Source organism: Ruditapes philippinarum, unplaced genomic scaffold (assembly GCF_026571515.1).
Source record: "Ruditapes philippinarum isolate M1 unplaced genomic scaffold, ASM2657151v2 ctg17609_1_1_1_1, whole genome shotgun sequence".
NCBI lineage: Eukaryota > Metazoa > Mollusca > Bivalvia > Venerida > Veneridae > Ruditapes > Ruditapes philippinarum.
Window position 1 is genome coordinate 1 of NW_026854873.1, and position 16,528 is coordinate 16,528.

Here is a 16,528-nt window from a genome sequence, read left to right on the forward strand (position 1 = left end):
TATTTTGAAAGAAAGATTGAAAAGTATTATGATTTATAATTATGTGTGAATTATGTGCCGTCATGACTTAATCAATAAGCATAGCAATCACGTCATGACTTTATCGATTAGCATCGCCATGACCTCATGATTTAATTGATCCGCATCGCCATGACGTCATAACTTAATTGAGAAGCAACGTCATGACGTCATTACTTAATCGATTAGCATCACCATTACGTCGTGACATTAATCGAAAAGCATCGTCATGACTCAATCGAATCTAATTGTAAAGCAAAACATTATTTATTACAACTTGAAAAGCTTCAATGAACGTTTGGGACACAGTTTCGTTGCAATTGTCCTTTAGAAAAAAGAAAATGTCTGAAACATGGTCAAAATATTAAAAAATTATATCTAGATTCTATATAGCATCGCCATGATGTAATATTTTAATCGATAACCACGCCATGACCTCATGACTTAATTGATCAGCATCGCCATGACGTCATAACTTAATTGATAAGCATCGCCATAACGTCATTACTTAATCGATTAGCATCCTCATGACTTAATCGAATCTAATTTTAAAGCAAATCATTATTTATTACAACTTGAATAGCTCCCATGAACGTTTGGGAACCCCGTTTCGTTTCAGTTGTCCTTTAGATAAATGAATATGTCTTAAACATGGTATAAATAAAAATAAAATTATATCTAGATTCTATATATTTCTATATGGGTAATTGTTTATTTATGATTGACACTGCCACAAAACAATCACTTAAAATAGTTTGTTTTCATACATGCAGTTTATTATTTCTATAATTAAGACAAGTCTAACGCCAAAGTTTTTTAAAATAGAAAATTTGTCCTGGCATGGTAAAACCTAAGATATTTGCAAGTGCCAGTCCATAAAACATGGATATGTATGACATGAATAATTTCGAACTGACATTCACCCCATGTCGTCCCCATTCCGCACCGGTGTAAGCACGCTTTATCAAATAAAAAAAAAGTTCAATGGAAGACTTACCAACTGGCTGGCATGTCGCCTGTTCCCACATCCCGTTAGCCTGACATGAAATCTTAGGTTTATTTCGCTGATATCCGGTCTCACAAGTCACAGTGGCTGTTGCACCAAACGTAGAATCTTGCTCAGTATTCATTGTTGATTGTCCGTTTTCAATTGGTGGTAAAGTGTTTCCACAGTCTTTAAAATATATATGTATATGAAATATATAATTCGTGTGCAGATTCGTTTCTTTGACACACAACGAAGAGTAGCAGACAAATGAAAAAATAAGGCTTTTATATTAGTGTGATAATGTTGGATTTAGTGTGATAATGTTGGATGTCTCGTATTTGAAAGAAAGATTGAAAAGTATTATAATTTATAATTATGTGAATTATGTGACGTCATGACTTAATCAATAAGCATAGCCATCACGTCATGACTTTATCGATAAGCATCGTCATGGCGTCATTATTGAATCGATAAGCATCGCCATGACGTCATGACTTAATTGATCCGCATCGCCATGACGTCATTACTAAATCGATTAGCATTGCCATTACGTCATGATATTAATCGATATGCATCGTCATGACTCAATCGAATCTAATTGTAAAGCAAAACATTATTTATTACAACTTGAATAGCTTCAATGAACGTTTATGACACAGTTTCGTTGCAATTGTCCTTTAGAAAAATGAAAATGTCTGAAACATGGTCAAAATATTAAAAAATTATATCTAGATTCTATTTATGTCTATATGGGTAATTGTTTATTTATGATTGACACTGCCGCAAAACAATCACTTAAAATAGTTTGTTTTCGTACATGCAGTTTATAATTTCTATAATTAAGACAAGTCTAACGCCACAGTTTGTCAAAATAGAAACTTGGTCCTAGCATGGTAAAACCTAAAATACTTTCCAAGTGCCAGTCCATAAAACACGGTAATGGTTGACATGAGTAATTTCGAACTGCCATTTACCCCATGTCGTCCCCATTCCGCACAGTTGAGGCAGGCTTTTATCGATTTTAAAAAACTGCTCAATGGAAGACTTACCAACTGGCTGGCATGCCGCCAGTTCCCACATCCCGTTAGCCTGACATGAAATCTTAGGTTTATTTCGCTGATATCCGGTCTCACAAGTCACAGTGGCTGTTGCACCAAACGTAGAATCTTGCTCACTATTCATTGTTGATTGTCCGTTTTCAATTGGTGGTAAAGTGTTTCCACAGTCTTTAAAATATATATGTATATGAAATATATAATTCGTGTGCAGATTCGTTTCTTTGAAACACAACGAAGAGTAGCAGACAAATGAAAAAAAAAGGCTTCTATATTTGTGTGATAATGTGGTTTTAGTTTGATAATGTTGGATTCTCGTATTTGAAAGAAAGATTGAATGAAGTTTTATAATTTAAAATTATGTGAATTATGTGACGTCATGATTTAATCGATATGTATAGCCATCACGTCATGACTTTATCGATAAGCATCGTTATGGCGTCATGATTTAATCGATAAACTTCGCCATGACCTCATGACTTAATTGATTCGCATCGCCATGACGTCATAACTTAATTGATAAGCATCGCAATGACGTCATTACTTAATCGATAAGCATCGCCTTGACGTCATGATATTAATTGAAAAGCATCGTCATGACTCAATCGAATCTAATTTTAAAGCAAAACATTATTTATAACAGCTTGAATAGCATCAATTAACGTTTGGGACACAGTTTCGTTGCAATTGTCTTTTAGAAAAATGAAAATGTCTGAAACATTGATTAAATTAAAAATGAAACTATATCTAGAGTCTATATATTTCTATATGGGTTATTGTTTATTTATGATTGATACTGCCGCAAAACAATCACTTAAAATAGTTTGTTTGCATACATGCAGTTTATTATTTCTATAATTAAGACAAGTCTAACGCCAAAGTTTTTTAAAATAGAAAATTTGTCCTGGCATGGTAAAACCTAAAATATTTGCAAGTGCCAGTCCATAAAACATGGATATGGTTGACATGAGCAATTTCAACTGCCATTCACCCCATGTCATCCCCATTCCGCACCGGTGTAAGCAGGCTTTATCGAATTTTAAAAAAAAGTTAAATGGAAAGACTTACCAACTGGCTGGCATGTCGCCTGTTCCCACATCCCGTTAGCCTGACATGAAATCTTAGGTTTATTTAGATAAATTTTATATCATTCCTTCTATAATTAAATTAAATTTATAGGTAAGGATGGTCTTAAATTTTATAATTTTACAAACTGACAGTAACAGTATGTGAAATTCAGTCACGTGACCATGTTTACGGAGCTGTCCAAGTTGTTCCATTCTTCTTACTAAAATATTTTTTAAATGTGCACAGAATAAAATATTGTTAATTTACATATAAGGAATTAAAAAGTTTAAACAGTTGTCAATACGGTTATTTATCGTTTTCTTTTGATAGAAAATTCCAGCACATTTGGATCCAGTCAGACACACTGGGTGCGGTGATGGCCAGAATATTACCCGGAAGTGAGAAACAGTTGATTCAGTTCAGGTGTCCGTCCATGAGTTATTACGCCTGGGGGTGTCAAAAGAGCGCAATACATATTTGGTGCGAAGCTTGCGAGCGTGTGTTAGTCAAGACAATCAGTTTTATCGTGCACTATTATAACAGTTTAGTGCATGTACATATTTCAAACTACTCGTTTCTATGTTCATCATACGGTATTATTGAATTGTTCTACATTGCTATGTTCTAAAGAATAAAATGTAAACGTAGAATTTTGAAATTTACTATTTATTTATTATTTTTCATAGCCCTAAAGACATTAAACGTTAATATACGAAGACTGATATACCATCGTTGTTTCTTTCTTTCTTTGTATTGGGTATATTCTTAAATTTGTATTCTGACTGGATGATTAAACCTATGCGACCGGTGCATACAAAAACCCACCAACACACCTGTGCCTTCTGATCGTGGTCTGCAATATTTGCTTTTCAGTCAGTACATATTTTGAAAAATTCAAGTAAAGATGATGAATGGCTTTGTCCAGATTGAAGATATGTAGTATGGTAATGGTTAAAACACAAATGATAAGCCGTGTATGATACGCTCGGTCGTGTTGTTATTACGTTGCTAAGCAACGATAATAGTCGCAATTAGCGAGAACACTCTTATTTACATAACTGTATTACTAATCTATCGCCGTTGCTTTCTTTTCTTTTATTTGAATGATTTGCGTGATTATTTTGCAAATATTTATAGTATAGAAGGTGTAACATTTAATGAAAAAGTACTTGGCATTGTGAAATTGTTTATTATTCTATATGCTGACGACACTGTTATTTTATCTGAGTCAGCAAACGATATACAAATTGCTATCAACCTATATAAAATTACTGTGACAACTGGAAAGTAAAAGTGAATACATCTTACAAAAAAGTTCTTGTGAAAGGTAGGCGAACGCAGTATAGTTTTACATATGGTAATGAAAATCTAGAAGTTGTCTAGGAATTCAAATACCTAGGAGTATTATTTGGTAGAAGTGGTAGGTTCTTAAAAGCAAAGACCTATATAGCTGACCAAGCAATAAATGCCTTTTATTGTTTAATTGAAAAATAAAAAAAACAAACTTCAAGTTCCTTTCAATATGTAAATAGATTTTTTTTGACAAACTTGTAAAACCAATTTTACGCTACAGTTGTGAATGCTGGGGATATGGTAATAACAGTATACTTGAAAAGGTACAATTGAAATATCTTAAACAGATATAAGGCCTTAACTCGAGAACACCAAATTGTATTGTGTACGTCGAATGTGGTGTTAAACTAATTTCTATTGATATTGATTGTAGAATAATTGACTTTTGGTCTGATCTAGTTGTACCTAATGAATTAAAACTATCCAGCACATTTGATCAAATTGCTCTTAAAACTTATTAAACAAGTAGTAATGTTAATAGACAGACATTTCTGTGATTTAAGCATATTAAAAATATACTTGTCAAATGTTGAAACCCTAATGTATGGACCTATCAGATGTTTCCTAATTATTGGCGGTTAGTTTCTATGTGAAGCAAAAATTGTCAGATTTATTTCTAAATGACTGGTATTGTACAGAATCGAGTAAATGTAAAAATAATAAATTATTTAAAGAAAAATTCCATTTCGAATCCTATTTAACAAATATACTAAAAACTTACTAAGATATGCAAAAACAAACAGCAGTCCTGAATGGTATAGATGTAGATTTACGTAAATGTACACTTTGTAGCAGCTCCGGAAGTATTGGAGATGAATTTCATTATCTCTTTGAATGCAATGAATTATTTGTGCTAAGAAAATGAATGTTAGATCGTAATTATGTACGACATCAAAATTATATTAACTTTTAAATCTATTATGAATATGAATACAACTCATTGTAATGAATATAGTAATTTTTGTTTATTTGTTAAGGAAATAATCCAAAATTTGATAATACATTTCTACATATTTGTTCAACATGTCCTTGAAAATGCCTGTCCTTCTCCATTTTGTTAAGATGAATTGTATTAATATTATTATTTTCATGTGTATGCTATGCCTCTTCATGTAATGTATGCTTATATGCTATAGCTCATATTGTCATGTGTGTGCATGAATTGAGTTCTGAAATACACTTTGGAATTTTGAAACTACTTTTTTACAGTTAGATAAAACTAATTGAGTTGATTAAAGATAAATAAAATTGCCACTTTAAAATCTTCAATTAATAAACGCCAACTAATTTTTTTCGACGTCATTTGTTAATAAATTGTTCAAATATATGACGTTCTTTAAATAGATATATCTTAATAAGTAACCTTTTGATTTAGAAATAGTTTTCACTATCTTATTCAGAAAGAAAATCTCTACAAAAATGAGATAAAAAACGAATTTCGAAAAAAATGTCATTAAGACCGGTTTTTTCACGTCGTGCGTCCTATATATTTCTACATCAGTTATTTTTATGGGTAATTATTTATAACTGACACTGTCCACAATAAAATGTTTGTTTTCATACATGAATTTTATTATTTCTATATTAAAGACAAGTCTTATGCAAAAGTTTGCCTGAAATATGTCAAAATAAAAAGTTTGCAAGTGCCAGCCCATAAAACATGGTTATGGGTGAAATGAGCAATTTCGAACTGCCATTCACCCCATGTCGTCCCCATTCCGCACCGGTGTAAGCAGACTTTATAAAATGCAAAAAAAAAGTTCAATGGAAGACTTACCAACTGGCTGGCATGTCGCCTGTTCCCACATCCCGTTAGCCTGACATGAAATCTTAGGTTTATTTCGCTGATATCCGGTCTCACAAGTCACAGTGGCTGTTGCACCAAACGTAGAATCTTGCTCAGTATTCATTGTTGATTGTCCGTTTTCAATTGGTGGTAAAGTGTTTCCACAGTCTTTAAAATATATATGTATATGAAATATATAATTCGTGTGCAGATTCGTTTCTTTGACACACAACGAAGAGTAGCAGACAAATGAAAAAATAAGGCTTTTATATTAGTGTGATAATGTTGGATTTAGTGTGATAATGTTGGATGTCTCGTATTTGAAAGAAAGATTGAAAAGTATTATAATTTATAATTATGTGAATTATGTGACGTCATGACTTAATCGATAAGCATAGCCATCACGTCATGACTTTATCGATAAGCATTTCCATGACGTCATGGTTTAATCAATAAGCATCGCCATGACCTCAGGACTTATTTGATCTGCATCGCCATGACGTCATTACTAAATCGATGAGCACTGCCATGATGTCATGATATTAATCGATTAGCATCGTCATGACTAAATCAAATCTAATTTTAAAGAAAAACATTATTTATAACAACTTGAATGGCTTCAATGAACGTTTTGGGACACAGTTTGAAATTGTCCATAAGACAAATGAATATGTCTGAAACATGGTCTAAATAAGAATAAAGTTATATCTAGATTCTTTATATTTCTATATGGGTAATTGTTTATTTATGATTGACACTGCCAGAAAACAATCACTTAAACTAGTTTGTTTTCATACATGCAGTTTATTATTTCTATAATTAGGACAAGTCTAACGTCAAAGTTTGTCAAAATAGAAACTTGGTCCTAGCATGGTAAAACCTAAAATACTTTCAAGTGCCAGTCCATAAAACACGGTAATGGTTGACATGAGTAATTTCGAACTGCCATTTACCCCATGTCGTCCCCATTCCGCACAGTTGAGGCAGGCTTTATCGATTTTAAAAAAAAGGTTCAATGGAAGACTTACCAACTGGCTGGCATGTCGCCTGTTCCCACATCCCGTTAGCCTGACATGAAATCTTAGGTTTATTTCGCTGATATCCGGTCTCACATGTCACAGTGGCTGTTGCACCAAACGTAGAATCTTGCTCAGTATTCATTGTTGATTGTCCGTTTTCGATTGGTGGTAAAGTGTTTCCACAGTCTTTAAAATATATATGTATATGAAATATATAATTCGTGTGCAGATTCGTTTCTTTGACACACAACGAAGAGTAGCAGACAAATGAAAAAAAAAGGCTTCTATATTTGTGTGATAATGTGGTTTTAGTTTGATAATGTTGGATGTCTCGTATTTGAAAGAAATATTGAAAGAAGTATTATAATTTATAATTATGTGAATTATGTGACGTCAAGATTTAATCGATAAGCATAGCCATCACGTCATGACTTTATCGATAAGCATCGTCATGACGTAATATTTTAATCGATAACCACGCCATGACCTCATGACTTAATTGTTCCGCAGCGCCATGACGTCATAACTTAATTGATAAGCATCGCCATGACGTCATTACTTAATCGATTAACATCGCCATGACGTCATAATATTAATTGAAAAGCATCGTCATGACTTAATCGAATCTAATTTTAAAGCAAAACATTATTTATAACAGCTTGAATAGCTTCAATGAACGTTTGGGACACAGTTTCGTTGCAATTGTCTTTTAGAAAAATGAAAATGTCTGAAACATTGATAAAATTAAAAATGAAACTATATCTAGATTCTATATATTTCTATATGGGTTATTGTTTATTTATGATTGACACTGTCGCAAAACAATCACTTAAAATAGTTTGTTTTCATACATGCAGTTTATTATTTCTATAATTAAAACAAGTCTAACGCCAAAGTTTTTTAATATAGAAAATTTGTCCTGGTATGGTAAAACCTAAAATATTTGCAAGTGCCAGTCCATAAAACATGGATATGGTTGACATGAGCAATTTCAAGCAGACTTTATAAAATGCAAAAAAAGGTTCAATGGAAGACTTACCAACTGGCTGGCATGTCGCCTGTTCCCACATCCCGTTAGCCTGACATGAAATCTTAGGTTTATTTCGCTGATATCCGGTCTCACAAGTCACAGTGGCTGTTGCACCAAACGTAGAATCTTGCTCAGTATTCATTGTTGATTGTCCGTTTTCAATTGGTGGTAAAGTGCTTCCACAGTCTTTAAAATATATATGTATATGAAATATATAATTCGTATGCAGATTCGTTTCTTTGACACACAGCGAAGAGCAGCAGACAAATATAAAAAATAAGGATTCTATATCAGTGTGATAATGTTGGATTTAGTGTGATAATGTTGGATGTCTTGTATTTAAAAGAAATATTGAAAAAAGTATTATAATAAATAAGTATGTGAATTATGTGACGTCATGACTTAATCGATAAGCATAGCCATCACGTCATGACTTTATCGATAAGCATCGTCATGGCGTCATTATTGAATCGATAAGCATCGCCATGACGTCATGACTTACTTGATCCGCATCGCCATGACGTCATTACTAAATCGATTAGCATTGCCATTACGTCATGATATTAATCGATATGCATCGTCATGACTCAATCGAATCTAATTGTAAAGCAAAACATTATTTATTACAACTTGAATAGCTTCAATGAACGTTTGGGACACAGTTTCGTTGCAATTGTCCTTTAGAAAAATGAAAATGTCTGAAACATGGTCAAAATATTAAAAAATTATATCTAGATTCTATTTATGTCTATATGGGTAATTGTTTATTTATGATTGACACTGCCGCAAAACAATCACTTAAAATAGTTTGTTTTCATACATGCAGTTTATAATTTCTATAATTAAGACAAGTCTAACGCCAAAGTTTGTCAAAATAGAAACTTGGTCCTAGCATGGTAAAACCTAAAATACTTTCAAGTGCCAGTCCATAAAACACGGTAATGGTTGACATGAGTAATTTCGAACTGCCATTTACCCCATGTCGTCCCCATTCCGCACAGTTGAGGCAGGCTTTATCGATTTTAAAAAACTGCTCAATGGAAGACTTACCAACTGGCTGGCATGCCGCCAGTTCCCACATCCCGTTAGCCTGACATGAAATCTTAGGTTTATTTCGCTGATATCCGGTCTCACAAGTCACAGTGGCTGTTGCACCAAACGTAGAATCTTGCTCACTATTCATTGTTGATTGTCCGTTTTCAATTGGTGGTAAAGTGTTTCCACAGTCTTTAAAATATATATGTATATGAAATATATAATTCGTGTGCAGATTCGTTTCTTTGAAACACAACGAAGAGTAGCAGACAAATGAAAAAAAAGGCTTCTATATTTGTGTGATAATGTGGTTTTAGTTTGATAATGTTGGATTCTCGTATTTGAAAGAAAGATTGAATGAAGTATTATAATTTAAAATTATGTGAATTATGTGACGTCATGATTTAATCGATATGTATAGCCATCACGTCATGACTTTATCGATAAGCATCGTTATGGCGTCATGATTTAATCGATAAACTTCGCCATGACCTCATGACTTAATTGATTCGCATCGCCATGACGTCATAACTTAATTGATAAGCATCGCAATGACGTCATTACTTAATCGATTTATATCGCCATGACGTCATGATATTAATCGATTAGCATCGTCATGACTTAATCGAATCTAATTTTAAAGTAAAACATTATTTATAACAGCCTTAATAGCTTCAATGAACGTTTGGGACACAATTTCGTTGCAATTGTCTTTTAGATAAATGAAAATGTCTGATAAAAATTAAATTATATCTAGATTCTATATATTTCTATATGGGTAATTGTTATTTATGATTGACACGGCCACAAAACAATCACTTAAAAAAATTGTTTTCATACAAGCAGTTTATTATTTCTATAATTAAGACAAGTCTAACGCCAAAGTTTGTTAAAATAGAAAATTTGTCCTGGCATGGTAAAACCTAAAATATTTGCAAGTGCCAGTCCATAAAACATGGATATGGTTGACATGAGCAATTTCAACTGCCATTCACCCCATGTCATCCCCATTCCGCACCGGTGTAAGCAGGCTTTATCGAATTTTAAAAAAAAGTTAAATGGAAAGACTTACCAACTGGCTGGCATGTCGCCTGTTCCCACATCCCGTTAGCCTGACATGAAATCTTAGGTTTATTTAGATAAATTTTATATCATTCCTTCTATAATTAAATTAAATTTATAGGTAAGGATGGTCTTAAATTTTATAATTTTTACAAACTGACAGTAACAGTATGTGAAATTCAGTCACGTGACCATGTTTACGGAGCTGTCCAAGTTGTTCCATTCTTCTAACTAAAATATTTTTAAATGTGCACAGAATAATATTATTGTTTATTTATAGAGGCATATTAGGAATTAAGTTTGTAACAGTTGTCAATACGGTTAGTTATCGTTTTCTTTTGATAGAAAATTCCAGCACATTCGGTTCCAGTCAGACACACTGGGTGCGGTGATGGCCAGAATAACACCCGAAAGCGAGAAACAGTTGATCAAAGTCTAAAAGTAACCAGGATTCGGTTCAGTTCAGGTGTCCGTCCATGATTTATTACGCCTGGGGGTGTCAAAAGAGAGCAATACATATTTGGTGCGAAGCTTGCGAGCGTGTGTTAGTCAAGACAATCAGTCTTATCGTGCACTATTATAACAGTTTAGTGCATGTACATATTTCAAACTACTCGTTTCTATGTTCATCATACGGTATTATTGAATTGTTCTACATTGCTATGTTCTAAAGAATAAAATGTAAACGTAGAATTTTGAAATTTACTATTTATTTATTATTTTTCATAGCCCTAAAGACATTAAACGTTAATATACGAAGACTGATATACCATCGTTGTTTCTTTCTTTCTTTGTATTGGGTATATTCTTAAATTTGTATTCTGACTGGATGATTAAACCTATGCGACCGGTGCATACAAAAACCCACCAACACACCTGTGCCTTCTGATCGTGGTCTGCAATATTTGCTTTTCAGTCAGTACATATTTTGAAAAATTCAAGTAAAGATGATGAATGGCTTTGTCCAGATTGAAGATATGTAGTATGGTAATGGTTAAAACACAAATGATAAGCCGTGTATGATACGCTCGGTCGTGTTGTTATTACGTTGCTAAGCAACGATAATAGTCGCAATTAGCGAGAACACTCTTATTTACATAACTGTATTACTAATCTATCGCCGTTGCTTTCTTTTCTTTTATTTGAATGATTTGCGTGATTATTTTGCAAATATTTATAGTATAGAAGGTGTAACATTTAATGAAAAAGTACTTGGCATTGTGAAATTGTTTATTATTCTATATGCTGACGACACTGTTATTTTATCTGAGTCAGCAAACGATATACAAATTGCTATCAACCTATATAAAATTACTGTGACAACTGGAAAGTAAAAGTGAATACATCTTACACAAAAGTTCTTGTGAAAGGTAGGCGAACGCAGTATAGTTTTACATATGGTAATGAAAATCTAGAAGTTGTCTAGGAATTCAAATACCTAGGAGTATTATTTGGTAGAAGTGGTAGGTTCTTAAAAGCAAAGACCTATATAGCTGACCAAGCAATAAATGCCTTTTATTGTTTAATTGAAAAATAAAAAAACAAACTTCAAGTTCCTTTCAATATGTAAATAGATTTTTTTTGACAAACTTGTAAAACCAATTTTACGCTACAGTTGTGAATGCTGGGGATATGGTAATAACAGTATACTTGAAAAGGTACAATTGAAATATCTTAAACAGATATAAGGCCTTAACTCGAGAACACCAAATTGTATTGTGTACGTCGAATGTGGTGTTAAACTAATTTCTATTGATATTGATTGTAGAATAATTAACTTTTGGTCTGATCTAGTTGTACCTAATGAATTAAAACTATCCAGCACATTTTATCAAATTGCTCTTAAAACTTATTAAACAAGTAGTAATGTTAATAGACAGACATTTCTGTGATTTAAGCATATTAAAAATATACTTGTCAAATGTTGAAACCCTAATGTATGGACCTATCAGATGTTTCCTAATTATTGGCGGTTAGTTTCTATGTGAAGCAAAAATTGTCAGATTTATTTCTAAATGACTGGTATTGTACAGAATCGAGTAAATGTAAAAATAATAAATTATTTAAAGAAAAATTCCATTTCGAATCCTATTTTACAAATATACCAAAAACTTACTAAGATATGCAAAAACAAACAGCAGTCCTGAATGGTATAGATGTAGATTTACGTAAATGTACACTTTGTAGCAGCTCCGGAAGTATTGGAGATGAATTTCATTATCTCGTTGAATGCAATGAATTATTTGTGCTAAGAAAATGAATGTTAGATCGTAATTATGTACGACATCAAAATTATATTACTTTTAAATCTATTATGAATATGAATACAACTCATTGTAATGAATATAGTAATTTTTGTTTATTTGTTAAGGAAATAATCCAAAATTTGATAATACATTTCTACATATTTGTTCAACATGTCCTTGAAAATGCCTGTCCTTCTCCATTTTGTTAAGATGAATTGTATTAATATTATTATTTTCATGTGTATGCTATGCCTCTTCATGTAATGTATGCTTATATGCTATAGCTCATATTGTCATGTGTGTGCATGAATTGAGTTCTGAAATACACTTTGGAATTTTGAAACTACTTTTTTACAGTTAGATAAAACTAATTGAGTTGATTAAAGATAAATAAAATTGCCACTTTAAAATTCTTCAATTAATAAACGCCAACTAATTTTTTTCGACGTCATTTGTTAATAAATTGTTCAAATATATGACGTTCTTTAAATAGATATATCTTAATAAGTAACCTTTTGATTTAGAAATAGTTTTCACTATCTTATTCAGAAAGAAAATCTCTACAAAAATGAGATAAAAAACGAATTTCGAAAAAAATGTCATTAAGACCGGTTTTTCACGTCGTGCGTCCTATATATTTCTACATCAGTTATTTTTATGGGTAATTATTTATAACTGACACTGTCCACAATAAAATGTTTGTTTTCATACATGAATTCTATTATTTCTATATTAAAGACAAGTCTTATGCAAAAGTTTGCCTGAAATATGTCAAAATAAAAAGTTTGCAAGTGCCAGCCCATAAAACATGGTTATGGGTGAAATGAGCAATTTCGAACTGCCATTCACCCCATGTCGTCCCCATTCCGCACCGGTGTAAGCAGACTTTATAAAATGCAAAAAAAGTTCAATGGAAGACTTACCAACTGGCTGGCATGTCGCCTGTTCCCACGTCCCGTTAGCCTGACATGAAATCTTAGGTTTATTTCGCTGATATCCGGTCTCACAAGTCACAGTGGCTGTTGCACCAAACGTAGAATCTTGCTCAGTATTCATTGTTGATTGTCCGTTTTCAATTGGTGGTAAAGTGTTTCCACACAGTCTTTAAAATAAATATGTAATAGTGAAATATATAATTCGTTGTGCAGGATCGTTTCTTTGACTACACAACGAAGAGTAAGCAGACAAAATAAGGCCTTCTATATTGGTGTGATAGATGTGGTTTTTGTCTTGATAAGATAAAGTCTCGTATTTGAAAGAAAAGATTGAATTGAAGTAAATTCATAAATTTTAAAAATTATGTGAATTATGTGGACGTTCATGATTTGAATTGCGATTATGTGAATAGCCATGTACGTTCATGACGTTTACGGATAAGCTATGCTTATGGCGTCATGATTTAAGTCGATTACTTCGGCCATGACCTTCATGACTTAATTGATTCGCATGCGCCATGACGTCACTGAACTTAATTGATAAGCAATCGCAATTGAAGTCATTACTTAATCGATAAGCATCGCCTTTGACGTCTATGATATTAAAGTTGAAGAATGCACTCGGTGAAAGAATGCTAATCGATGGGATCTAATTTTATTTATTTAGTAAACAGCTTGAATAGGCTTTCAATGAACGTTTGGACACAGTTATACGTTGCAATTGTCTTTTAGAAAAATGAAAAATGTCTGAAACATTGATCAAAAATTAAAAAAAAATTATATCTAGATTCTATTATGTCTATTGGGTAATGTTTATTTATGATTGACACTGCCGCAAAACAAATCACTTAAAATAGTTTGTTTTCATACATGCAGTTTATATTTCTATATTTAAGAGACAAGTCTAACGCCAAAGTTTTTTAAAATAGGAAACTTAGGTCCTGGCATGGTAAAACCTAAAATATTTGCAAGTGCCAGTCCAATAAAACACGGTATATGGTTGACATGAGTAATTTCGAGAACTGCCATTTCACCCCATGTTCCGTCCCCATTCCGCACGATGTAAGGCAGGCCTTTAATGCGATTTTCTAAAAAAGGTTCAATGGAAGACTTACCAACTGGCTGGCATGTCGCTGTTTCCCACATCCCGTTAGACCTGAACATGAAATCTTAGGTTTATTTCGCTGATATCCGGTCTCACAAGTCACAGTGGCTGTTGCAACCAAACGTAGAATCTTGCTCAGTATTCATTGTTTGATTGTTCCGTTTTCAATTGGTTGGTAAAGTGTTTCCACAGTCTTTAAAATATATATGTATATGAAATATATAATTCGTGTGCAGATTCGTTTCTTTGACACACAACGAAGAGTAGCAGACAAATGAAAAAAAAGGCTTCTATATTTGTGTGATAATGTGGTTTTAGTTTGATAATGTTGGATTCTCGTATTTGAAAGAAAGATTGAATGAAGTATTATAATTTAAAATTATGTGAATTATGTGACGTCATGATTTAATCGATATGTATAGCCATTACGTCATGACTTTATCGATAAGCATCGTTATGGCGTCATGATTTAATCGATAAACTTCGCCATGACCTCATGACTTAATTGATTCGCATCGCCATGACGTCATAACTTAATTGATAAGCATCGCAATGACGTCATTACTTAATCGATAAGCATCGCCTTGACGTCATGATATTAATTGAAAAGCATCGTCATGACTAAATCGAATCTAATTTTAAAGCAAAACATTATTTATAACAGCTTGAATAGCTTCAATTAACGTTTGGGACACAGTTTCGTTGCAATTGTCTTTTAGAAAAATGAAAATGTCTGAAACATTGTCTAAATTAAAAATTAAACTATATCTAGATTCTATATATTTCTATATGGGTTATTGTTTATTTATGATTGACACTGCCGCAAAACAATCACTTAAAATAGTTTGTTTTCATACATGCAGTTTATTATTTCTATAATTAAGACAAGTCTAACGCCAAAGTTTTTTAAAATAGAAACTTTGTCCTGGCATGGAAAAACCTAAAATATTTGCAAGTGCCAGTCCATAAAACATGGTTATGGTTGACATGAGCAATTTCGAACTGCCATTCACCCCATGTCGTCCCCATTCCGCACCGGTGTAAGCAGACTTTATCGAATTTTTAAAAAAAAGTTCAATGGAAAGACTTACCAACTGGCTGGCATGTCGCCTGTTCCCACATCCCGTTAGCCTGACATGAAATCTTAGGTTTATTTCGCTGATATCCGGTCTCACAAGTCACAGTGGCTGTTGCACCAAACGTAGAATCTTGCTCAGTATTCATTGTTGATTGTCCCTTTTCAATTTGTGGTAAAGTGTTTCCACAATCTTTAAAATATATATGTATATGAAATATATAATTTGTGTACAGATTCGGTTCTTTGTCACACAGCGAAGAGTAGCAGACAAATGAAAAAATAAGGCCTTTATATTTGTGTGATAATGTTTGATGTCTCGTATTTGAAAGAAATATTGAAAGAAGTATTATAATTTATAATTATGTGAATTATGTGACGTCAAGATTTAATCGATAAGCATAGCCATCACGTCATGACTTTATCGATAAGAATCGCCATGACGTCATGATATTAATTGAAAAACATCGTCATGACTGAATCGAATCTAATTTTTAAGCAAAACATTATTTATAACAGCTTGAATAGCTTCAATGAACGTTTGGGACACAGTTTCGTTTCAATTGTTTTTTAGAAAAATGAAAATGTCTGAAACATTGTCTAAATTAAAAATTAAATTATATCTAGTATCATGTATATATATTTCTATATGGGTTATGTGTTATGTCTTATGATTGACACTTGCCTAGCAAAACAATCACTTAAAATAGTTTGTTTCATACATGCAGTTTATTTATTTCTATAATTAACCCC

General features: G+C 32.6%; 1 protein-coding gene across 1 annotated transcript; it reads right to left on the reverse strand.

Annotated features, from left to right (window-relative positions):
• Positions 1 to 818: 818 nt before the first annotated feature.
• On the reverse strand, positions 819 to 14,741 carry LOC132741387 (E-selectin-like). Its single transcript, XM_060729541.1, has 8 exons — positions 14,530 to 14,741; positions 13,584 to 13,762; positions 9,368 to 9,544; positions 8,327 to 8,503; positions 7,297 to 7,473; positions 6,260 to 6,436; positions 2,056 to 2,232; positions 819 to 1,192 (listed from the first exon to the last, which is right to left on the reverse strand). Exons 1-8 carry the CDS (start codon positions 14,739 to 14,741, stop codon positions 819 to 821), a joined length of 1,650 nt encoding a protein of 549 aa, XP_060585524.1.
• Between the last annotated feature and the right edge of the window lie 1,787 nt (positions 14,742 to 16,528).

Bases quoted from the DNA above. Each gene is read 5' to 3' on its own strand.
- LOC132741387 (XM_060729541.1), bottom strand. From the start codon at position 14,741: ATGTGGGAAACAGCGACATGCCAGCCAGTTGGTAAGTCTTCCATTGAA. The intron at 7,474-8,326 runs GTAAGTCTTCCA...TATATTTTAAAG, and splicing joins GGCGACATGCCAGCCAGTTG to ACTGTGGAAACACTTTACCA. The intron at 2,233-6,259 runs GTAAGTCTTCCA...TATATTTTAAAG, and splicing joins GGCGACATGCCAGCCAGTTG to ACTGTGGAAACACTTTACCA.